At 42.9% G+C, this 25,759-nt stretch overlaps 1 protein-coding gene and 1 long non-coding RNA gene across 2 annotated transcripts in view; one reads left to right on the forward strand and one right to left on the reverse strand.

The window, feature by feature from the left end:
• The window catches only part of LOC146339962 (uncharacterized), a 102,529-nt gene that overhangs the window by 63,984 nt on the left and 12,786 nt on the right, over window positions 1-25,759 (reverse strand). The window lies entirely within an intron of this gene.
• The window catches only part of SLC38A2 (solute carrier family 38 member 2), a 33,952-nt gene continuing 32,320 nt past the window's right edge, over window positions 24,128-25,759 (forward strand). Inside the window, exon 1 of the mRNA XM_084810662.1 lies at window positions 24,128-24,170. Within this exon, the coding sequence (XP_084666788.1) occupies window positions 24,147-24,170 (24 nt within the window). The 5' untranslated portion in view covers window positions 24,128-24,146. The remainder of the gene's footprint in view (window positions 24,171-25,759) is intronic.

Raw genomic sequence — 25,759 nt, forward strand, 5'->3', positions numbered from 1 at the left:
AATTGTTATGCACGTAAAATTACATGTGTATTATTGTTTTTAATTAAATAAATTGATGTATGTTAACTGTCTCTGTACAAGGCCTTTGCTGTGAGTCTCTTTAAAGAGTCTGGAGAAAAGTGTTAACACTTATTTGCGAGTAAGCAAGTGTCAAGTGAAGCACATTGAGGCAACAAAAATCCTAACTTCACATATACAGTGATGGGATCTGAGCTGGCGATGACTGATCAAGAAAGGGATCTCAGGGTTGTGGTGGGTCATTTAATGGGAAGATTGACCAAGTGTGTGCATGCTATGAAAAGGCACATTCAATGCTGGGGATCATTAGGAAAGGAAGCAAAAATAAAAACTGACAATATCATTAATGGAACGTCAGTAGAGATGTTTAGAGCACTCTCTGGTCCAGTTTTATTGGATGGGTTTCAGTTATTGGAGCCTAAGGATGTGAACATGGTGTTTGGTTGAGTCCAGATCACCACCTGAATACTTGACCCTTGCCTTCATGGCTTATTAAATCTACCAAGGACGGGATGTCTGTTTGGGTTCAAGAGATCCCTCCTGAGAGAGGGAGCACTTCCAGCTTCTTTATCAGCTGTCATAAGCCAACCACTCCTGAAGAAAAGGGTAGTCTGGATCCAAATGGCATTAACAACTACAGACCAGTGGGTAACATTACCTTCCTCAACAAGGTGATTGAGAGAGAGGTAGCTGGGCAACTCCAATAGCCTTGGAGATCTAATAGATCTATTATCTAGATCCATTTCAATCAGGTTTCAGGCCTAGTTTTGGGACAGAAACTGTCTTGGTCACCCTGTGCAATAATGTTTGTTTGTTTAATAGATGTATATACCACTCACCATATTTAAAAAAGATTTCTAAGCAGTTTACAAAGAAGATTGAAATACATTAAAAACATCATAATCAATACAAAAACATTTACATAAAACGTTTCTAAAAACATTAAAAGCAGTATTTACAACACCATGATGAACAAACACACCAGGCAGCACAATGAATCAAGGGAGGCCTGGGTTAAGAGATGGGTCTGCAAGGAGGTCAAATCAGTCAATCCTAAAGGAAATCAACCCTGAGTGCTCATTGGAAGGACAGATACTGAAGCTGAAGCTCAAATATTCTGGCCACCTAATGTGAAGAGAAAACTCACTGGAAAAGATGCTGGGAAAGACTGAAGGCACAAGGAGAAGGGGACGGCAGAGGATGAGATGGCTAGATAGCACCACCGATGCAATGAATATGGACTTGAGCACGCTCCAGGAGAGAGCGGAGAACAGGAAGGCCTGGTGTGCTATGGTCCATGAGGTCACAAACAGTCGGACATGACTTAACGACTGAACAACAGCTATGATTGGCACCTAAACCACACCACAGGTGGTGCCTCCCGAATACTGGGGGTGGGGGTGGAGGGCATTCCATGAGGTGGGTGCCACCACAGCGAAGGCCTGCTTCTGGGTTAAAATTCTGCATAAAATTCTGTACTGCCCCTGGACTATCAGAATGGACTGCTAGTGCAACAGGAGCTCGCAGTTTCTGAAACAACCAAAAATGTGTGGCAACACTCATTTCCGGAATGGGGCAGTTGGTGGAGCTCACAGAAGAGAGCTCTGCTGACCTGTCCCATTCTGGAAATTAGCGTATCCACTCATGTCATGGGTTATTTTAGAAACTATTCATTTCCATTGCACTAGCAGTCCATTCTCCTGGTGCAACAGATCAAGCCACAGCAGTAGCATAGGTTACTGCACAATGTTTTACTATGCTATTGTATTTTATAGTTTTTAAGTTTTGTTTCTGCCCAGAGGGCTTTGGCTATTGAGCACAACAGAAATGTAAATATTTATTTATTTATCATCATTATCCCTCTTTCATAATGCTGCAAACAGGGTAATCAAATGAAGCTGAATGGTAAGAGATTCAGCACAAAAGGAAGTACTTCCGAAGATAATTATCTGTGGAACTCATTATCACAAGCTGTAATGGATCAACCTGGATAGCTTTAATATTTAACATTTTTACCAAGACTTAGATAGAACCTTATAAAAAACTCCTGACTATGTTTGTTTAGCTGTGCCACTTATTGCTGAACCCTAAAGAGAAAATTATGAGAAAACATAATTGAAAACAACTAAGAGCACAATCCTATATGTATCTACTCAGAAGTAAGTTCCATTGAGTTCAATAGAACTTAATCCCAGGAAAGTTGGTATAGGATTGGATGATAAACTGAATAAACTGAGCCCAAGGTCACATGTGTTAATTCTAGGTCTGTGTCCTGTTGCCTGGTAAGTGCATTTTAGCATTAAAAAAACAAAGTCCCTATCCCTTACCACCAAGCAACCAACCAGCCTCAGCAATCTGCAATTAATTTCTGGACATGTTTTATTACAATTGAAACTTGAACCCCACATCTCTCATTTTATCAATGAAGTGCTAATTATGAATGACTAAATAAAATACACATTCCTTTCTAACTGTGGGCTGCAGCTTTATTGTAAATACACCCAAGGCAGCACAGTGTATGCTACATTTATAAATCATTAACTGAGCTGAGGTCTCCTTTACCAGGTTCATTTTTATCTATGTGGCATTGCATCACTCAGACTCTTGCAAAATACAATCCGGATGAATGTTCATACTCAGCACCCTTTCACCAACTCATTAAACAACTTTTGCTTCTCTTATGCAACTGAGCAATCGTACTCCAATGTTTCCTTTGGTATGCAACAATGAACAAAGAGCTGAGTGTTAAGAGCACAATGCAGTGAAGAGGGCACAACAGCATGCAATTGTTTCACAGTTAGTAGTAGGGAATCTGCTAATTCAAATAAGAAACTGGCCTCTGATTGCACTGATCGCTGTTGTAATTCACTCACCAGGCTAGGAAATGGCGCAATATTTTACAGTAAGGACAGAATTCATCTCAAACTGTGTATGTGCACAACAGATGCTAAAGGATGGTTCTGTAAACTTTCTAGCAATGGGAAATATCCAGTGCTGTCACAATGCTAGCACTAGCATAAACCAATTTTGCTAGGCAAAGAGAAAAAGCAGTGATTTACCACCAAATTTCAGCAGTGCAGTTTACTGCCAAACTTCGGCAATGCAAATTCGGTGGCAAATCACTACTTTTTCCAGCAAGTGCCAATGGTGTTGCCCTAGCGCTGGTTTACACTAGCATTGTGACTGCATGGCATACTGCCCAGTGTTACGTTGAGAATATAGGATGCTGCCTTAGACCAGCTCAGATTATTTGTCCATCTATCCAGTACTGTTTATGTTGCCTGGTCATAGCAGTCCAAGTCTCAGAGGTCTTGACTGGTCCTTTTCATGGGAGGTGCTAGGGACCTTCTGTGTGCAAAGTGTGCTTGACTACTGAGCTATGGTCCCTACTAAACATAAGTGATTGTTAAAGGATGTCATGGCCCCTCTGAAGAACTCTCCTTCGGAGGATGTCTTAGAGACCCTTCAAGCCAAACATCGTGGAGGAGCTGCCTGTGTTGAGGGACCATGAGGCAGATCAGGGGGATCTTGGGCCCTCAGGAGAGATGGCTGTCACACCTTCCCCTCAAGGCTTCTGCCTTGTATTTGTCTGGTAATCTAGCTCTTCTCTGGACCTCCCAGTGTTTGCACCTCAGATTGCCTTCTGACCTTGCCTTTGGTACTGACCCTGGCTAAATCCCTGGAGCTCTGTTCCTGTGCCACTGTAAGCAGAACAAAGAGTCTATGTCCTATTCCTGAACCATTTGCTCATGTGAACACTACCCAAGTAGTCCTAATCATAAAAACTAATCAGCCCAGACCTTGGAGTCCATCAAGTTCAGCGCATACCAGGCAGATGCTTCTGAGAGCTGATTTGTATGTTCTTGGAGCTATGTGGTTACTACTGGAAATGGTTTCCACATGGCCAGGGTTCCAATTCAATTGTTACTATAGCCCAGTGAGGCCCCAAACATGAAGTGATTTGCAGTGGAAACCATTCTTCTTTGATTACCAATTAGTTCAGGACCACATAAATCATAGCAACAGGAGTTTCTATAGCTCTAGTGAAATGTCATCTGTGTTATAACTCCAATGACTTTTAGAGCTTCCACAAATTCAGAGTGTGTGTGTGTGTGTTAATAAAATGACGTTGTGATTATAATCCCAGTCTACAAATATATACCAAGTGCATCTACTACAATTAGGAATTTTCCAGAGTAAGTCACCTGATCGTGGAGCGAAAGAGGAGGGAGTGGTTGGGAAAAGGCAAAGGACTGAGCTAGGCAGTGGTTGAAAAAATGAGGCACCGGAAATTCCATGTGTCTGTGAGAAGTAGGTAGTTGAAGATGTTTCTTGTTATCTTTTGTATAGCCCAATTTATATCACCTATGGAAAAAATACCTATTGCCACCTCTTATTGTTAAACTAACTGAAAAAGCTGACCTAGATAAACTCTGTCTCCTCCTAATATATTAGTGAGAAGTTTCAAGAATTAAGGTCATATACCCTATAACAAAAATGTATATTTATTTAATAGCCCCTGTTTTCAGGGGAGGGAACCATGGAAGGCATGGAAGAAAGATCCCAGAGATGTTGCGCAACTTTGGTGAAGTAAAGAATGTTATGGCTCTGGAACTCCTTGCTGGAGGCAAATACACATTGGGCAGCATAATTCAGAAGCATCTCTGTTCAGACAGGACTTACTTCCAAACCTGTCTGATTCCAAATTCTTGCCATTTCAAGAGTCAGCATGTAGCTCTGATTCAGAGGAAAGGGAGACAACACAATTCATCTAACAGAATTCCAGAGCCATGAGTCTGGGACAGGTGATGGTATCATCAGATTTTTATCACAAGTAGTTTTTAAAATGAAAAATGGTTAGAATGGAGTTTCTTTTTAAACAAAAGGGAGATGGGAGGAACCACAAGCACGATTTAATCCAATGCCTTGGATTGAGGCATTCTAAAAAACTAAATACAAACAAGGGCCAAACCTTTCAAGGTTAGAAGCTCAGGCAGGTAAATAAAAAGTTCAAATGCTTCTCTGAACTCTAGAAACTCACCCCTTGTGCCTCATTGTTTCATGATGTGGTGTTATCAAATGAAATTTCCTCCAACACCTTGCAGTTGATTGGTGACTGTCTTAAGGGCAAAGGGCTTGCTCTTTTTCTATAGGTCCCTACCAAAAACAAATGCTTGTCCTGTTCAATTATGAGTCTACACAAGTGTAGAGGACATCTACAGTCCAGTGTAATAGTTGCCCACACATTGGAACGTTCAGTGAACTCCACTTCAAAGTATACTATCCTCGCTAAGCAGTACCATTGAACTTCCTAGTGCTTCCAATCAAGAGACATTATGTAGCTATTCCAACTTTTCCTCTTTAACAGATATTTTGTGTAAAGGAATAGATGGAAGCAGTACTGGAAAACACGGGAGGGTTACAAGTGGAAGACTGTCATCTGAACTCCTCATAAAATCCATGAACGAGGCAGGGAAATTGCACAATAAAAGCTTCATCTGGAAGCACCCTTACTTACTGTAGTTCCTGGCTATCAATTTGAATGGCTAAACAGACTGCCATAGGATCCACAGAGCTGTGGACAGCCCTGTCACCTTTACAGGTGTGTTCCCCACTGGACAATGTGTGGACCAATAAGTAATGTGAAAAGATAGTTGGGATTCCCATGGGGGACACCTGGAAGGGTGGGGTGCCAAATTCCAGGCAGGAAGAGCATCCTAAATAGAGATTTCTGTTCCATCAGCTAAAAACTGTATAGGTTTAACAACCTGACACTGGATTTGTAGGGCATGACTGAATCCTACTACTTCATCATCACAAATCCAAACTTTTTCAGGAAGAAAGTTGCTCAGGAACAGCTGATACACTATTCAAATAATGTTTCCCCATAGATACTTGTTTTGTATGTGGCATGAAGGACACCAGAAGGTGGAGCAGATTTAGGAGGTTCCAGGTTCAAAAAGTTTGAGAAATAAGTGTAAGATGCAGCAGGTCTATGAAGAGGTTCCATTTTACCAGATCTCAGAGATCAATAGAGTCTAAGCAAGTCAAGATGGGCCTCACTAATAAAAGGAAGCTAATAAAATGCATGTTGGATCTATGAACCCACATTAAAGGTCACAATCCAAGGCAGGCTAAAGTTTGTTTATGTTCACTGAAACCAATTGGCTTAATTGTGCTTAATGCAGTGCAGGATTGTGGCCAAAGTGTTGAGGTAGATTTAAGGTCCTCAGCATAACCCAGCAGTGCCTGAAGTGTACTGAAAGTAAAGCCAATAAAACTAGGTCAATATAATAATGTAATATTTGGGTTGGCTCAGAATACATTCCCTTAAAAAGTGGTAGAATAAATCAAGACTCCTTCATGTTCAACTCTGGCAATATGAATGATGACATAATGTGTTTCATGGCTGGAACTCTCAACACCTTTTTCTTGTTCAAAAAGCTTGAGGAGGGGGTAATTTGGATCAGGATCATGGCATGGGGAGGGTGGGGGTCTTTTCCTTTGCACCTAGTTCTTTTCCTTGCACCTTAGTCCTGAACCAGATTCCACCACCCCACCCCCTACAAGCTACTATTCACTGCACAGACCAAGGGTAGGGAACTTTTTTCAGCCCAAGGGCTGCATTTAGTTTTGGAGAAGTTCTTGGGGGCTGCATTCCAGTGGTAGGCGGGACCACGGGGAAAAGGGGGTGGAACCAAAATGCAAATAATATCAGCATACTGTAGCTTAAAGCTCTGACTTTAGAACGGGGGGCTCACAAAAGCTGGAAAACCACCAAACAACTGGTGGTTGGGGAAGGGGCATGGCCATCTTGGGACCCCAGGATGGCTGGATTTGGCCCCTGGGCCTGAGGTTTCCCACCCCTGGTATAGAAACACATGGGTGGAATGTAATAGGAGCTTCAAGTGGACAATTTATTTCAGAGAACTGACATGGGAGCAAAGGCTTCACACACACACGCCCCATTAGGAACCACAGGACATTGCCTTATATGAAGTCAGACCCTTGGTCCATTCATTGCATCGGTGATGCTATCTAGCCATCTCATCCTCTGTCGTCCCCTTCTCCTTTTGCCTTCAGTCTTTCCCAGCATCAGGGTCTTTTCCAGAGAGTTTTCTCTTCGCATTAGGTGGCCAAAATATTTGAGCTTCAGCTTCAGTATCTGTCCTTCCAAGGAGCAGTCAGGGTTGATTTCCTTTAGGATTGACTGATTTGACAGAAAGAAAATGTTGCAAAATCTGTCAGAAATACATTAGCCCTAGCACACATACAGGCACATTTCCTACTGTGCAATGTAACTGAGGACATCTCATCAACAGCCTCAGCTGTGTTTTGGTGAGGGAATTGTAACTGGACATGCATCATTCCTATATGCAGTCAGGGCTGAAAGTTGTCTCACACACGCATAGGGAAAACACATTCAAGCTGTAGATTTGTAGATTCTCCTGTTTGCATTATTCAATAAGGCAAATGAGATGAATGAGCACAGTCAGAGAGAGGACAATACACTCTGGTGTTGCTGTTGCTTAGGCTAGGCTGGACCTATCATTAGGCAGAGTGAGGCAGCTGCCTCAGGCAGCAGATGCTGGGAGGCAGGGAGCAGTGGTGAGGAGTTGAAGGACAAAGCTGTCTGTGCCATGCAGCCTGCTCTGTATCCCTTAAGTGAGCCTCTGCCCTCAGATGCTCTGTCCCATTGCTGGTGTTGAAGTCAGCTTTAAATGCCAATATGGTGGCTTCTGTACATATCTTGGGAGGGACCCATCCTGCCCTTTGCCTTAGGCAGCAAATGCCTCAGACTGAAGTGGCAGCTAGTGTTATCTTGTTCTGCATACTCTGCTGCATGAATCACTGAAAACAATGTTTTGGTCCATGAGCAAAATGAATATACATCCCAGACTTTAAAACAGGGCAAATACAACAAGCACGGGAGGTCTAATGGTGTTGAGGCAAATATTGAAGTGCAGGTGCTCATCATGACAGTGAGTCCCAGTGGTGATGCCTCTAAAGAGCGTGCCAGAACGCAGGCAGCCTTGTTGATTGATATCAACCAGCCAGTTCTGGCAGTTTTCATTTCTGGAGCAGGTCATTTGTAAAGCTTTGTTGTTCAGTCATTAAGTCATGTCCAACTCTTCGTGACCCCATGGACCATAGCATGCCAGGCCTTCCTGTCCTCCGCTCTCTCCCGGAGCGCGCTCAAGTTCATATTCATTGCATCGGTGATGCTATCTAGCCATCTCATCCTCTGCCATCCCCTTCTCCTTTTGCCTTCAATCTTTCCCAGCATCAGGGTCTTTTCCAGGGAGTTTTCTCTTCGCATTAGGTGGCCAAAATATTGGAGCTTCAGTTTCAGTATCTGTCCTTCCAATGAGCAGTCAGGGTTGATTTCCTTTAGGATGGACTGATTTGACCTCCTTGCAGTCCAGGGGACTCGTAAGAGTCTTTTCCAGCACCACAGTTCGAACACATCAATTCTTCAGCACTCAGCCTTCCTTATAATCCAGCTCTCACAGCCATACGTTGCTACTGGGAAAACCATAGCTTTTATTATACAAACCTTTGTCAGCAAGGTGATGTCTCTGCTTCTTACTATGCTGTCTAGGTTTGCCATAGCTTTCCTTCCAAGGAGCAAGCATCTTTTAATTTCATGGCTACAGTCAGCGTCTGCGGTGATCTTGGGGCCCAAGAAAATAAAATCTGTCACTGCTTCCATTTGTTCCCTTTCTATATGCCAGGAAGTGATGGGGCCACATGCCATGATCTTAGTTTTTTTAATGTTGAGTTTCAAACCAGCTTTTGCACTCTCCTCTTTCACCCTCAACAAGAGGCTCTTTAGATCCTCTTCGCTTTCTGCCATTAGGGTGGTATCGTCTGCGTATCTGAGGTTGTTGATAATTCTCCCAGCAATCTTAATTCCAACCTGTGATTCATCCAACCTGGCGTTTCTCATGATGTACTCTACATATAAGTTAAATAAGCAGGGCGACAATATGCAGCCCTGTCGTACTCTTTTCCCAATTTTGAACCAATCGGTTGTTCCATGTCCGGTTCTTACTGTTGCTTCTTGACCCTCGTACAGGTTTCTCAGGAGACAGGTAAGGTGGTCTGGTACTCCCATCTCTTTAAGACTTTGCCAGTTTGTTGTGATCCACACAATCAAAGGCTTTAATTGCCCATTCAAGACCAAGCCAACCCCAAATATGCTGTGTTACAACAGAGACAGCCCATATGTTGTTTCTGGGAAAATCAATTTTCTCCCCAGCTACTATGAGGACTGCAGCGAAGTTCAGAGGGAACACAGAAGCCCAAGGGGAGTGGAGGAAGACATCACCATCCCTGCTAATCAGAAAGTCCTGGTACTCTGACCCTGTGACTCTGGCTCCATTACAACATTGAGGAGGTATATACCTGCCCCTCCATTTGTCAGAGCTTGCAAAATGCTAGCTAGTTTCAGATGTGTCGAAAGAATCACACTTAGCCAATGCCTTAACTTGATTTAAAGCCTGCCCACTTCTCAATCCTGCCCACCCAACCTGGCTCCTGAAAATGGGATTTACTTGCAAAACGGTCAAAAGCAATCTCTCTTTTTCAAGCTGCATTGTTAACTAGTTCATGTACAAATGCTTTCATTCTATACACAAAGGGTAGAAGTGTGTGCACTGCATGCATGCATATCAAAAGCCCACCGGCTCCTGCCACATCATAATAACCTAACTCTTTATAAAAGAGAATCAACCTATTACGAATCAATGCATTGCATATCAGAAATGTCTGGTTGCATCCCTCTTCCACAGTCATGCACTTGGCGCCAAGGGTATTAACTTTCAGACTTTGTTTCTTTTTACTGCATAGTCGATCACAACTCCGTGTACAAATGGGATGCTCTAAGTAAACAAGCCCAACTTCCTCTCCTGTTTTTCAATGTTTGGGGACTTACATTGTTGGGAGGGGGGGAGTGAAGTGTAAATGTAACTTTGCATATGATGTTCCAAGTTCTAAATGAAAGATGCTCATTTACATGCCTTCCAGGAAAATATGTTGTCCTTGTAAAGTTTGCCATTACTAGTGGAAGGTCTGTAGTGCTCTAGCAATACAAATAGTCAGCATTGTAAAAGCTCCCCTCCCCAAACAAATGCAAAGTTCTAAATGCTTTCAGTGTCAGAACAATGGAAACTGAAAGAGTACTTAGTGTTACAGTTAGTCCAGATTAAAACAAAGCCTCTGGTCCTTTGTGGGAATTCTTTTCTTTTGCATTTAGGTGCTGTTGTACATAACTGATAATGAATGTGTATGTGTGCATTAATTGTGATCACAGATTCCACAGTGCGTTTGCCATTCAAACAGCAGCCGTAATCCCAAGACCCAGGTGTACACCCCAACCATTTCCGTAGTCTTCTTTGGCGGCAGCTCCCTATATGGCCCATTTATGCTATCCCACCATATTTTTAAGAAGACATTGTGGAGAGATGTGGAGAGTTAATAAAACAGTTTGGTCGTTTGTTGGTGGAAGTGAGTAATGCAGGGTGCTACTTCCAGGGAAGACTGTAGAGGATGGGGGATGGAAACCTGTACACATGCATATCTCATATGCACAGGAACTCAGATCATAGATTTTCCAACCAAGGACATTTCCCTCCACGTTTCCTGCTATGCAAATGTGTTAACATGATTGGTGCAGTCTGGCATGGGAACTATGCACCATCTCATGGAAGCAAAAATCTGCAATACTAGGGCAGAAAAAAATGGCCCCACAGCAGTTTTTCATCTTAGGACATGTCTGTACACTTGTTAAATGGCCTCAACCTCCATCTTTTTCTTTCTTTCCTTTTTTTTTAAATACACGAACAGGTTCAACAGCATGGGATATCACATGCTTGTTGACATATCATTATCTCATCCTGGGAGAGAAAGGCACACATGGGTGTGCCTTTGGAAATGGACCTGTTGGCAGGCCCCCTCCCTTCTGCTTGCAGTTATCGGAATCCTCTTGCTCTAGATCACCAGCTATCCTTTTACCTTTGTTATACTAACACACTGGTTTTTATTTAAATTTTAGCAAAGACCTCCCTCTACACCAAATGTTCAGGGATTGTGTTCATGTAACAATAAACTGCTCACTGCTTGTATCCTCAGCTTTTGGGGGATTAGTAGACACATTTGGAAGTTTGAGTGTTGTGGGTGCTCTCACAGAATGGCTACCATGGAGGAGGGGCCTTGCCCAATGATAAAAAAGCTGCCATGGTGGGCATGGCTGTTCACAAAATACTCATTTCACAAAAGGCAAACTGGTGCGACTAAAAGAAAAGTAACTTCTTCAAGAACCTAAGTACAGGGCAGAGGCGGGGTCTAAGCTCCAAAACACAAAACCATTCTTTGGAACACAAATAAAGTTGGTGCTGGAAGGCAACACTTCACTTTGCAGCATGCTAGCTTCCCAGTTTAAAAAATAAGCAATTAAAAACCCTTAGGAAATAAAATAAAAATCAGCAGGAGCCTGTCAGGCACCAAGAGAGGTGTCCACAGGCACCATATTGGACACTTCAGTGCTATATATCCCTTCCACTATTCATACTCCGTTCCACCACCTCCCGTTCATTTTCCCCATCCCAACAGTCAGTCAGAATCCTATACCTACTGAGCATGCTCAGTCCACACTAATCTCTTTGGGGGCTTCTCCATGCTGCCACTAATTTATTTCTAAATATTTCTGTACCTCTGCAAAACATGGGGTTGTCTTGTGTGTGACACATCCCTCTTGCACATGGATGCATTTTGGCTACATAAAGATCCACACTCGGAGAATGACTTCACTATTAGTATATAGCAGAGGTGGGTAGAAGGTAGGCTGGCCACTTGTGAACTGACAAAAATAGGTGCCAATTTGCATAAAATTTGCATATGCTAATTTATATGTATAGATGCAAATTTAGAAATAATTATTATAATTGCAATAGAAATACCATACATCTCACTACAGTGTGGAAGACTCTGATCAGGTGATTGGTGTGTCTTGCTCAGTCTGCTGTCCATGTGCGGTTGATGGGCAACTTCAAGGCAACTTCTGATGGTTCTGTATCCTTACACCAGACTTGGAGCATCTCTACACCAGCATAAAATCCTGCATTTAAAATGTGGCTTTCTGCTTCCATTTTAAATGCAGGATCACAGTGGATTCCCTTTACATATGCTTCCTTTCCCCCCTCCCCCTTCCTCCGCCTCCTCCCCCTTATCTGAGTCTTCCATTTGTTTCATTGATCTAGATCCTCTTCTTGCTGCTTTTCCCCTTTTCACAGAAGGAACTCAAGTGGAACACAACTGGGGTAATTTGGTAGCTCATTATCTGCGATCTATTTAAAAACAGAATACAGGTCATTTAGTGCAGGAGACGCCCTGGAGGTTCACAATGTCATTTAAAGGGCCAGCAAACTTCCATGTGTAAGCAGTCTCAAACTTCCATGTGTAAGCACCTCAAACTTCCATGTGTAAGCAATCTCAATAGTAGGATAAAAGCTCCATATGAAGGAGCCATTGGACTGGACAGCCCTTCAAATAGAGGATAGCCCGCTGGAAGCCCTTCAAAAAGAGGATTGTCCTCTGTAAAAGAGGGCACATGGCCACCCTAGAGTGATTTGCAGTGGTGAGGGTTTCTGACTCCCAGTTGTCTAACAAGAGCAACAATGAAAAGCTTTTTTTTTCACCAAATTAGGTTGGTGAAAATTAATGCTTAGGGGAAAACCTTGAGTGGTTTTTTGTGTGAAAGAACATGTGAGTTTGGTTCTGGCGCTGATCACAAAGTCCTGGGCTGAGCATGTGCTTAGAGGAACCATCTACCTTGATTCTTAACGTATGTCCACCCACCTGAGCCACTGTTGCGCACCCAGCTCCAGTTAGTAGCTCTCAGGGTTCTAGTAAAAACCAAAGTAGATCCCACAAGTCTGAAGTCTGCTGATTCCTAGTATGTAGTATATAGCTGTCAGGGTGGACACTGAGCCCATAGAATCCCAGAGTAGTTCTGATTCTGAGGAAGAGCAGTCGCTCCTGGGAGAGGAGCGCACTCCTCTTTCCCAGGGCCAACAGCTGACGGAGATTCCTCCCACCAGCATTCCTAGCTTAGATAGCAGTCCAGGGAGTGACAGAGCGCGGGTAGCAGACTTGGTGGATGCGTGACGCCGACGCAGAGCGGCGCCAGATGGAGGGCGCAGAAAGGAGGCGTAGTACCCGGTTGGCGCGCAAACAACGGCTGCGCCCAGAGGATCCAAGGGAAAAGGGGAGGGACTCTCCCTAGTCCTTAAGTTCAGGGGTCTGCCAGTAATTCCCTTTCAAACGGGGACCAACTGTTCCAACTTAGGGCATAGGTATTCTGCTGCTCAGATCTAGTTGCTACCTGTAGAGTTGTTAAGTTGTAAAAGAAGAATAAAGCTTGGAAAGGAATCCCTTTGTCTGTGTCTGGACTTGGCTACTGGATTAGACTGAGAGAGGCCTCCAAGGAGCCCTTGACAATAGCTGTAGTTTCTCTTTACATTGTAAAATGTTGCAGTATTCACATCAACAAACTGAAATACCGATCCATTCCAATTCATATTTTTATTGCAATACCAGATAAAATTGCAGCTAAAACCATATCACAATCCCAGCTCAGTCTATTAGGGAGAGATTTTAAAGGTGCTGTGAAAAACAGGATATTGAAAACATTTGCTTATGAGTAATGTTACAGCGACTGGCCACAGTCCCAGAAACAAGCATGCTTAAATCCCACTGAAATCAACAGAAGTCAAAGGTAGGTAATTCACAACGCACTGTAGCATTTTGCTTGCATTCCTTCTTCATTTGTGCATCTTTAACCAGGCAGACTTAATGGGACTAAGAATGTGTAACTATACCTTGTGCTGTGACCTCCATCAAACTGAAGTTGATGGGCCAAAATCCTGTTGCTTTTTCAAATATATCTTTCAAAAAACACACTGAGAGACTGATCTTTAAAAAAAAATAATAATAAATGGGAAAGACTCCATTAATGTCAGGGTTGGATTGGATTAACCACAGGGTACAGAGTAGCAGCAGCCCAGAGCACCAATTCACTACTGTGTTACAGGAGCCCCCTTTTACAGTTTGCAAAATGAAATTATTTCCCTCACATCCCCACAAATATATTTGCATTCAGGTGCAATACCATCATATAAAGAACTGCCTAGACTGAAGTATCTTCCCTACAGCAGGCAGACTTCAGGCTTGCAGGATCTATTTTGTTTTGTAGTAGAAGGTCCACCACCCAGAGCCAAGGCACAAAAGAGTGGCACAGGTGGGCAGCCATATGCAAAGAATTAAGGAACGGGGCTCCTCTGAGCACATGCTCGGCCCAGGACTTCATGATGGATACCAGAACCAAGCTCATAAGTCCTTTCATGTAAAAACCCACTCCTGATTCCCTACCCCAGCTTTCTTTTTCAGTAACCTAATATAGGGGAAGACGTTTTTGCTATTGTTCGACAACTGAGATTGGAAACTCTTTAAGAATTACTGCAATCACTCAGAGATCTACCAATACATCCTGATCTACCTTCTGCCCACCCCTGCTCTACAGTGTATGTAATCTTACAATGAAATAAACATATTTGACACAATCCTGTGTTTTCTATCTAGTTAGGTCTAGCCTGGTCAGTCTTTGATCAACTAGAAAAAAAACCCCTGTGTGTTTGTCTGGTGAGAAATTACTTAATCAAATTCCTACATTACTACACTTCCTTTGTTTCCACTCAGTTATTAGAACTTTTTGTACTTGAAGTTTACCATACACAAATTCTCTACATGTGAATCATTTCCTCAAATTAATTTAAAAAGGTGTCATGGTGTTTACAACACTGCATGCTCTGCTTCTTACACAGACCTCACACTTTGTCCCCCCCTTTTTTTTAGAAATACACTTATTTTTGCTGTAAATCACTTATAAATATGGACAGTTTCCTGTTGAAAAGGATTTTTTTTTTAGAGTTTTGTTTCGAATCCACTCCACTGAACACTACAGTAGACTAAATCTATTCCATTTTTAAAATGTATGTTTGTCTACTACAAGAAAAGAAGAAAAAGCTTCAGCTCGGTTAAAAGGATACAACCTTCACTCCATTTCAAAAGACAGATCTGAGTTGCAGCTGGCCTTATGTTTTCAGGCCAGTGAGTTCTGCCGTTACTTCTTTGCCCCAGGTATTATCTGATACCTGCAACACCTACCAGTGACTCATTAGCCTGGTTGGTTCACACATCACAACAACGCAGGTTGTTGCTTTTGAAATTTGTTTTTGATACAAGAAATTTGTTTTTAATACAAGAGCTTTTAGCTCTTGTATCTATTATCCGTGTTCACATTTCCTTGGTATGACCAACTATCTTTGCCATGCCCCCTCTCTTTGCAAGCTGTATTTCTAAATGCTGAAGTTTTAAGTTACCGAAATATTAGGAATTTGAGGATCGAAAGAAAATTTCATTTGGGGAGGCACTGCCTCTATTTGCCTTCCCGGCCCTGTCTCTACGACAATGGAAGGAGAAGGGCGGAGTGGCTCACCCGCATTTTTGTAGGAGCTGCTTTTGGTCTAGGCAGGGCTCCATGATGGTGTACATCGCACCATTCCAAGTGGCTTCACATAACTTACTTCCAGGTTGGGAGAGGGGGGTTGGAGTGAACGTTATTCGAGTGGCAGGGGCTGCTCAACCAATAAGAGAGCCTTCCCCCCACCTCCAGGCTCCATAAGGAAGGTGTGAAGTAGTTACTTCCCCTTGTGTGCATTTGTAAGACAAGCCTCCCAATGAGCCCCAGGCCTCATTGAGCACAATGGGAGTGACTTCTGAGTAGACACTAATTGGTTTGTTCAGGGACAGGAAACACTCAGGAAACACCCCTTGACCTGGGTGGCAGTGAAAAGCACACCCCTGTGCAGGGTTAGCATACCCAAGCTAAATGCAGGGGTTGGGGCACACAACAGCTAAACCGCTGAGAACCCAACTTGAGGAAAAGAATCAGACTTCAAGCAGTCTCAGGAAATCCGTTTTTTCTGTGATAAGCTCCAGGGTGGCTGCTGGGCAGCCACGACGTCATGTATCCTAACGACCTCACCACGCAGCTGACTTGGAGTAAATCGCTGGTGGAGATCCCCCGCCCCCCCCCATAATTACAGTCCTGGAATAGAGAGTTTGGGTTGGACCTTGAAAGGGCTGTCTTCAAATCCTAGCTCACCTCTAGGTTCTGTGGATACTCTTGAGCAAGTTATTATGTACCAGGCAGGCTCACATTCTCATCTGTAAAATGGGAACTCTAAGCAGGGCTGTTTCTATGCTGCAATTGCACTATGCAAGCTCAGAAACTGGCATTTGGCACATCCATTTTTTCTTGTTAGACAATTTGAGCTATTTTGGTGTAGAATCGCAGTGTGCTTAACCCATAACTCAATGCAAGTATGCACAGGATACACCAATATAGAAAGCTGAAAGGAACATCTGAGCATTATAAAAGTACATAAGCAGTATGAACTGATACTACACCCATCAGAGACCTACCTGCAAAAAAGACATGGGCCAGCTTTATCATTAGAGTGCTGTCCATTGTAGAATGTGTAATGTATTAAATCCTCTTTTTTTGTACACATGATTTTTGTACACAACAGTCGTTTCAATAAACTGATAGCCAGTTTAACTTAATTTTATCACTTCCTTTTCATGACACAAGATCATAAAGAAAAATGATTACTTAAAAATAAATAAATATAGGTTTAGATTTTTTCTGCATCGCAAAGAAGGAGCAAAGGACAAAAAGCTCAAATATCTCCTCTTTCCCTTCTTTTCCTCTTATTAATGGTGATGCTTAAGTTTATATATTCAGATTATGTCATAAAATACCAAGTTGGTTGGCTGTTTGGTTATCTACTGACTTTAAAATACATTCTTCTGGAGTATTTTTCCATGTGCTGATGAGACAATCTGATGAAATCCAGCCCAAACCATAATTGGGCATTAAAGACTAATACCTAAAGAATGAACATTCATTTTCTGGCTGCAAAGCTGAATGCAGTAAAATCTCCCCTTCTACATGTAACTCACTAAAATACATATAGATTTTTTTTTTTAATCAAGTGTACCATCTAAAGAATTAGGTGGGTTGTTGTTGTTTTTTAAAAAGTATAATTGACTGAGAATCTGCAAGTAAATATGTGTGATAATATCCAGTCTTATAGGTACATTTTAATTAGGTGATCTGTATTCTTCTCACTAGTTAATTTCTGCTAGAAAAAGCTAACCGCTCCCAACTTCCTTCAGCAGCTTTTAACCAAAACAAAAGCAAGCAAACAAAACAGCCACATGTGCAGGCCAAGCAGAGGCTGAGCCAACAGACAGCCCACTAAGTGTCCATTTTGGAATCTAGTAGTACCCCAAAATGTTGCAGAATAGTCCAGCCCAGATATCTGGTGAGGCAGATTACTGTGCAGAATTCTCTAGGCTAAATTTAACAATTTCTAGTCTAAATGAAGGAGTGGCCATGGAAGCATAAACTGTAAGTATATAGGATGACCACTGTGTTGTACAGAACATGATGTTCTGGATTAAGGGCATATACAGCATATAATCAAATGAGTTTGCCTGTGCTCTAAATTTCCCCAAATTCCCAGGAGATCAAAGCATACAGAAAATGCCTAACTAATGATGTAACTGGTTAGATACATTTCTCTTAGCAAACCACCGAGTATGAACAGACTTTTAGGAACCTTTGTTTTCACATTCTAATTCCCCAACACTTCGCTGCTTGCATTCTACCAACCTTCCCCAACCTGGCACTCTCCAGATGTGTTGGACTACAAGTCCCAGCATCACCAGCTAGCACACCCATTTGGCTGTGCTGGCTGGGGATTCTGGGAGCTGTAGTCTCAAGAGTGCCAGATTGGGGAAGGCTGCATAATGCAGTTCTGTATGCTTTGAGGAGTCAAAGGGCTTTTCTACATGAGGCTTTTAATATGCCACTTTACTGAGGCTTCAGCTTCCGGGTTCTTTGTGGGATTAAGATCGGCTTCTTTACACATTTTTTCTGGGTGGTTTCTTTCTCTGCCTTTCTATATGTTCCATTACACAAACACTAGGTGGCGCTGTGGTATAGCAAAATTGTGCAATGACACTAGGGTTTCATTCCACCATGTCCAGATAATACCAGACTTTCCTTGCTAAAAAAAAAAAAAGCCACAGAAATGGTTGCAAATAATGGCAGAGGCCATGGAGGATGATGACATCATGTCAAAGTCCCTGCAAACAACCATGAGTGAAGAACCACAATTGCACAATAAATGCCTTGTGTGGGAAGGTTCCAAAAGTTTTCACTCATTGCTTTGGGGAGCTTCTGACATCTTACCTGACCTGAGCCATCCACCACTATTAACAGGCTTTGAGCTTATGATAAGTTTATTCCTCAAATAAATTGTTTCTACATTGTACTCTCCCTTCCCCCTGCCGTCATTCCTCTGGGGAGCCCAAACAATGAAAATTTGGGGTATATTTTCATGTTTGCTTTCCATATCAAAGTCCACAGTTTTTCCTAAGAATGCTATTCCCACTCCTCTTACATCATGGGCACATGTGAGAGAAGTCCTCTCTCTGGTAATACACCTAGAAATACCACACCACCAAAAGCAGTCTCATGGTCTGTCCTGCACACAGAAGTGCTGTGCATATAAGAAAAACATAATCATACAAGGCAACCCTAAGCCACCTACAGTATAAACGCAGTGGCTGAGTTCATACAACCCAGCAACCCATTGTCAGGGTGGACACTGAGCCCATAGAATCCCAGAGTAGTTCTGATTCGGAGGAAGAGCAGTCGCTCCTGGGAGAGGAGCGCGCCCCTTTTTCCCAGGGCCCGCAGCTGACAGAGATTCCTCCCACCCACATTCCTAGATTAGAAAGCAGTCCAGGGAGTGACCCAACACCGATAGCAGACTGGTTGGATGCGCGGTGCAGACGCAGAGAGCGGCGCCAAATGGAGAGCGCGGAAAGGAGGCGTAGCGCCCGGTTGGCGCTCAAAGAACGGTTGCGCCCAGAGGATCCAAGGGAAAAGGGGAGGGATTCTCCCTAGTCCTTATATTCAGGGGTCTGCCAGTAATTGCCTTTCAAACGGGGACCAACGTTTCCAACTTAGGGCATAGGGATGCTGCTGCTCAGATCTAGTTGCTACCTGTAGAGTTGTAAGTTGTAAAAGAAGAATAAAGCTTGGAAAGGAATCCCTTTGTCTGTGTCTGGACTTGGCTACTGGATTAGACTGAGAGAGCACTCCAAGGAGCCCTTGACACCCATACCCAGGGTTTGAGTATGGCTTGAATGTGGGTTGCCATTGAACTGTGAGATGTTGTTAAAACATGGGTGTTGTGTTGCGTGAGCCCAACCACGCTAACAAACAATGGTCTTTTAACCACAAACAACCCACAGTTCACAATCCAACAACAAACCACGAGTTCTCCTTGTGAAACCCACGTTTCGACAACAACCAATGAATCATAGGATCATACAATAGTAGGGTTGGAAGGAGCCTATCAGACTATCGAGTCCAACCCCCTGCTCAATGCAGGAATCCAAGTGAGAGCATCCCTGACAGATGGCTGTCCAGCCTCATCTTGAATGCCTCCAGTGTGGAGGAGCCCACTACCTCCCTAGGTAATTGGTTCCATTACCAGGCACTGCTCCTTCTGGATCTCGCAACACCCCACAAGGCTTCCAGTCCCCCTGTTTCCAGGTAGGGATGGGAGAATGGGCAATGCTCAAGCACATCGAGGTTTCCACCTCGATGCTTGTCTCACCTGGCTCTTGCTCTCAAATGCAAACTTTTTTTCCCCCTTTAACTGGAAAAGTGTGCATTTTTGAACAAAAAAAAACCCAAATTTTTGAACTTTTCCTCCATAGGCTAAAGTGTGAACATGCGGTTTTGTGGGGGAAATGCACATTTTTGGAAGGGCATACTTGCAGAAGTGCACACTGTCAAGCATGAACACAAGCTCGGAAAATTGTGAAAAATTCCTGAGAATTAAGCTACTGCTCTTGTTCACATTCAGGATTACGAATGGGTCATATTCACATGCTTTGCAAACAGGAATGAAATTCCCATACATCCCTATTTCCAACTAGACCTTATTAGGTCACTTGCCTCTATCTCCCTGATAACTTTTCTCCCTCCCTCCCCGTCCCCACCTGGCCATGGTTGGAGTCCCTGTGAGTTTGCCTGTTCCCCAGCGAGCCTCATTGCACCTCTGAGAATTTTACCACCTGTATTAAGAGCAGTGTTTCCCAATTTCTGATAGCTGAAGCACACTTTACACTTACACCCCAAAAGTTTTACTTTTAGAATGTGTAAGAATAAGCCATCTTCAGAGGAGCTCCCCCCAGCCGCCTTTTGTTTCTACATGTGTCACTGTTTGGAGTGCAACTCTTGATTGGGAGAAGGCAAGCCCAGAGTAATGACTTGTGCAGAGGGTGCTCACAGGAATTTCTGATGGCACTTCTGCCATTCTCTCGTGCCCTACAGTTTGAGCATGCATGATATAACGCTTGGCTGAAAGGGGTTAGCCCACTCCCGTCACACTTGAACCACGGACTTCCCTTTTTAATTTGTTGATGCTGTATGTTCCTCTTTCTGTAGCAATGTGGGGTGATCTCTGAACGCACCAAGATGTGTACACGGTGAGAACAGCCCTCCCTTCCACTTTCTTGAGCCCTGTAACCTCTTTCAGTTCCTCTGCCAATGCAACAGTTTCCAGGTCACAAGGAGAGTGAGAGGTATTCACAAGATCACCCTGCTTTGGGGTGACTGCGTGGGAATCCAGGTTGATTGTGATTGATCAGAAAGAACATTTCACTGCCATTGACTCAAAATAGAATTTACATTCAGTAAGTGCAGGTTGTAGAGGAGAAAAGTGTATTTCCAATAGGATGAACTCACAAAACGCCTGTCACCTGAGTGAGCCCCCATCATTGTTAACAGGAGTAAAGTTGCAGAAGGATGTTGAAGATGGAAGTGACGGGAGGTGGGATTCTTCCCCCAAAGCTTTAATCTAGCCTTGCAACTTTCTTTTGCTATTTTGCCTGTAACAATGTACCTTTTGTTAGTCAGTTATGACACATCAACATCTTGAAAGAGAATCAGCTGCCTATGAATTTTCAAAGTTTTCTCACCTATTCACTTGGAAGAGATTCTTAACTTTCCACAGGAGACCAAGCAAATGGCTGTTTGCAAACCTGCTTTAACCACTCTTTTGTGGCAGATTCAGACAGCTTGGAGCTGTGTACAAGCGGTTTAAATACTTTCTGCATGATTCCTATAACCAGTGAACTGAGCCGTGTTACCACTGCTCTGTTTCCCCAGATTTCTGTGTGGCTGTGGAAAAGCTCTAGCACTGGGCTTCACTGCTGAGGTCAAAAACTGTGGATAACTTCCTGTCTAGTCTGTGGGTGTCATAGATCATAGAATAATAGGGTTGGAAGGGGCCTACAAGGCCATCGAGTCCAACCCCCTGCTCAGTGCAGGAATCCAAGTCAGAGCATCCCTGGCAGATGTCTGTCCAGCCTCGTCTTGAATGCCTCCAGCGTGGGAGAGCCCACCACCTCCCTAGGGAATTGGTTCCATTGTCATATTGCTCTAACAGTCAGGAAGGTTTCCTGATGTTCAGCCGGAATCTGGCTTCCTGTAACTTGAGCCCATTATTTTGTGTCTTGCACTCTGGGATGATCGAGAAGAGATCCTGGCCTTCCTCTCTGTGACAACCTTTCATGTACTTGAAGAGCACTATCATATCTCCCCTCAGTCTTCTCTTCTTAAGGCTAAACATGCCCAGTTCTTTCAGTCTCTCTTCACAGGGCTTTGTTTCCAGTCCCCTGATTGCCCTCTCCAGTTTGTCTGCATCCTTCTTAAAATGTGGTGCCCAGAACTGGACACAGTACTCCAGATGAGACACAACCCTTGAGTATGGGTTGCCATGTTGTGCATTCAGTGCCTGAGTTCACAGTCTGCAGAGACTTTTCTGATGTAATATTCTCTTTTCCAGTCTACCCACATGTCGAGTAAAGGTCATTCTTTTGCATGCACATTATCATTTCTGCACACCACTGATAGTGACTGAAAGAAGCATAAACTCAATATCCCTAACACTCAGCATTTCCCTATCAGCCATGCTGCTGCTCTGCAGAATCACCACAAAGATCAAAGACCTGATCTACAGCTTAGGAAGGCCTTTTCAAACATCACACAAACTCACTGCTTTGTTCTGGCCAAATACTCTTTATACACAGGATAGGTTTTCTGCATTTGCAACACACTTTCCCTAATGCAGGGACATCAAGGGATTAATATTTCGACTGCTATTATTTCTGTGCAGTATAACAATGTTATAATTCAAATTTTTGAAACTTTTGGAGTGAAATCCAATTATTTTTCCAGCGATGGAAGTGTTTACGTTAGTGGAACTGGGATGGGTGATCCCCCCCCCCCCCGCGTGCTCTGAAAATCTGTTCCGGAGGGCTAGGGGTTCCTCTGAGGCAGATTGGGGTGGGGGCTACAAAGGGCAGAAGACCCACTGTGCAAGCAGACTTCCACTTGTGTGATGTTGGCCTCCACCTTTTAATGTTTTTGTTCTCATTTCATTTTATTGTACTACATGCAATACATTTTTTTGTAATTTCCCTACTGTAATTCATGTTTTTTTTTTATTTTTTGCCACCCTCAGACCCTTGAAATGTACAAATGTTTTTGAAAAAAAAGTCTTGCCACACTGTGACTTCATAGAGGAGTGGGGAAACTTATAATACTTAATAAAAACTTAGTAACAAGGTGAATCACAAGTAATTTAGAGTTTTAATACTGTTGTTTTGTTTATTTATGTCTTTGTTAGCCTTGATCAAGAAATCTATTCTTCTACATTATTCACCCCTCCTGTTTGTGAAGAGGAAAAGTTTATTTATGTAAATGGGGCTTATGTTCCGGATGTTGCACTGTACTCAGTATAAATTACAGGCTTGGCATCACAGAGATTATACAGACATATAACAACTGCACTGTTCATTCTGTATATCTACAGTTCTTTTTCAATGTGTTCGGATGGCAGTTTTGCAGGGGTATGATAGCTAATCTCCACTGCAAATGGGGGAGGGAGCACATCTTTTACATTTACCAGTGTGTACATTTTCCTGTTTTTATTAAGCAACTGTAGCCTTCAAGTCTGCAGTTGCAGCAGAAGAATGATGAAGGGCACAACACAGTAAGGATGCAATCCTACCAGGGTAGGCGGCGGCCTCCAAACTCGGAAGCGACCGCCTATCCAATGCAGGGCAGGAGAAGCAGGGAGGGGATCATCCCCTCCATGCTTCAGCTGCCCTGCATTTATGGCTAGACAGCCGGTTTCGGCTTTCTAGCTGTGGGACCTCAGAGTGCAGGAAGCGGCATCCAGACGACACATAGGATGTTTCACACTGGCATTTCCTACTTCCCCGCCTTGACACGCCCCCAGTCTTTGCTGCTCCACGCTCCTCTTCCAAGCACAGAGCACGGGCCATTCCACTGCCTAAGAGGCAGCGTGGGAGTGGGTGGACGTTGGTTCTCAGGGAACCAACCTATCCTCTGACCGTCTAGCCGCTGACTAGTGACCATAGGATTGTTCCCTTAACCACTTTCCTTCTAGTCATTTTTTTTCCCCCACACAAACTCCCCCCACCCCCTGCCCCTTTTTACCCCATAGGATAAAAAAGATATGGACACAGGTATCTTTTCCCCATGGGGTGAATAGCAGCCGAAGGTGGTATTAAGTTAAATAAATGTCTGGAAAGGGTTAGGCAGGCTCTCCCTTAACATTCTTTCCCTGAAATTCAGCACCCTTGGTAGATTAATTTGTTTAGTGTTCATAGGTATATATTGAACAACCATTACTTCTGAAAGTGTGTTATCATTAACATACTTTTGTGGCTTAATTTTTTCATTTTCATTTTTGTGCACTCTGTATCTAATGTTCAACCAAAGAACCATATCATGTTTTTGTTTTCCAAATAAGGAATGTTAAATTGCTTAGCTCGAGTTCGGTGCAGTTAATGTATTTATGCTGAGTAATGCTGGAGTGGAGCCAAGCATGATAAAGCAAATTGTAGGCACAGTGAGTATAAGTAATATTTATAAGGAGAGAGGTCAGTCTGGGTAATCAACTTATATTATATTACTACTAAAATGTAAAATGAACTCTTTGGGGGGGGGAGGTTTTGTGTCGTATCTGCAAAGTAAATAACTGACTGACAAAATGGAGATAGGCTTCCACCTTTATCACAGTAGCATTGCTGGATCTCATAATCGGCACTGGGAGCCAAGGTGAAAGTTCCAAGAATGCTGGGGATGGAGGGAAGTCTCAGTATCTGCTCTTTTAAGTGCAAGATAACTTTTTAAAAGAATTACGATAGTGTTAGGGGTGTTCAGTCTATATATCTAGAAACTCTCTCTTGCTTCTCATGTACTAGTTAGAACAGGGGTAGGCAACCTGGTGCCAGCAGGTATTTTGGAATATATCTCCCATAATCCTTGGCCATTGGTCAAGCTCGCTGGGGTTTATGAGAATTGTAATCTCATCTAGAGAGCACCAGGTTGCCTACCTCAGGGTTAGAGTGTCAGACTAGGGCCAAGGAGACCCAGGTTCAAATCCCCACTTGGCTATGAGACTCACTGGGTGACCTTGGCCAGTCATTATATCTCAGCCTAAATACCTTACAGGGTTATTATGAGGATAAAATGGAATAGGGAAAACCATGTTCGATGACTTGAGCTGCTTGGAGGAAAAATGGCACATATATCTAATAAGGCCCAAATTGTACATACTTACTGTGTAGCATGTAGCTACATATCTTTTTAAAATATTTATTACAGACTTGAGGGCAATTTTTAGGGGGGGGGGGACTGCAGCACAGGGGAAAGGGGAAGATTATCCCTCCTTTCCCCAGCCATGACTCTCCTCACTGAAACCATGCTTGGGGCCTATTTCTGAGTAAACATGTATAGGATTGCACTGTAAACAACTGTTAAAGCTGCAATCTTATTCTCACTAACCTGGAAGTAAGCCTCATTTAACTCAATGGGACTTACTTTTGAGTAGGATATCACTCAACTCACTGGTGTTTTTAAAATGTATTTTCTTGTTTAAAAATTGAATTGTGATATGGGATACAACTGGGAAAGGAGGTAGGATGCAGGAAGCCAGACCTAAACCATGCAACTGTACACAGCTGTGTCAAATTCAAACTGAACATTAAAAAAAATATCCTTAAGGCTGCAAAACAAACTTACATAGGTTTGTTTCTCAATAAATAAAACTCAATAGGGTTTATCTCTGAGTAGACATGTATAGGATGGTGCTTTAAAGATAATTTCTAATCGTATTGAGAAATAGAGATCAGCACAAAAGCTTCTCACAGAAAATTGTGTTTCCCCTTCGTTCCACAAAACAACAAGCTTAGTTTAATAAGGGACAAAAAATAGGACAAAAGGAAAAGCGTGAAAACGTAGAAAAGTACAGGGAGGAAGAAAAGGTGGTAGAAATAAAAGGAGGAAAATGGAGAACAGAAAGAGGAATAAAGCTGAAGTTCAAGGAGAAAGATAAATTAAAATAAGAAAATTTTGAGAGTTGAAAACCTGCTGAGAACAAAAGTTATGTTGGTGCTTTAAATCACACTGGGAAAACTGCTACAATTTAGAGAAGTA

This window comes from Heloderma suspectum, chromosome 7 (assembly GCF_057233095.1).
Source record: "Heloderma suspectum isolate Gila_16-S chromosome 7, 16-S_ref, whole genome shotgun sequence".
Taxonomy (NCBI): Eukaryota; Metazoa; Chordata; class Lepidosauria; order Squamata; family Helodermatidae; genus Heloderma; species Heloderma suspectum.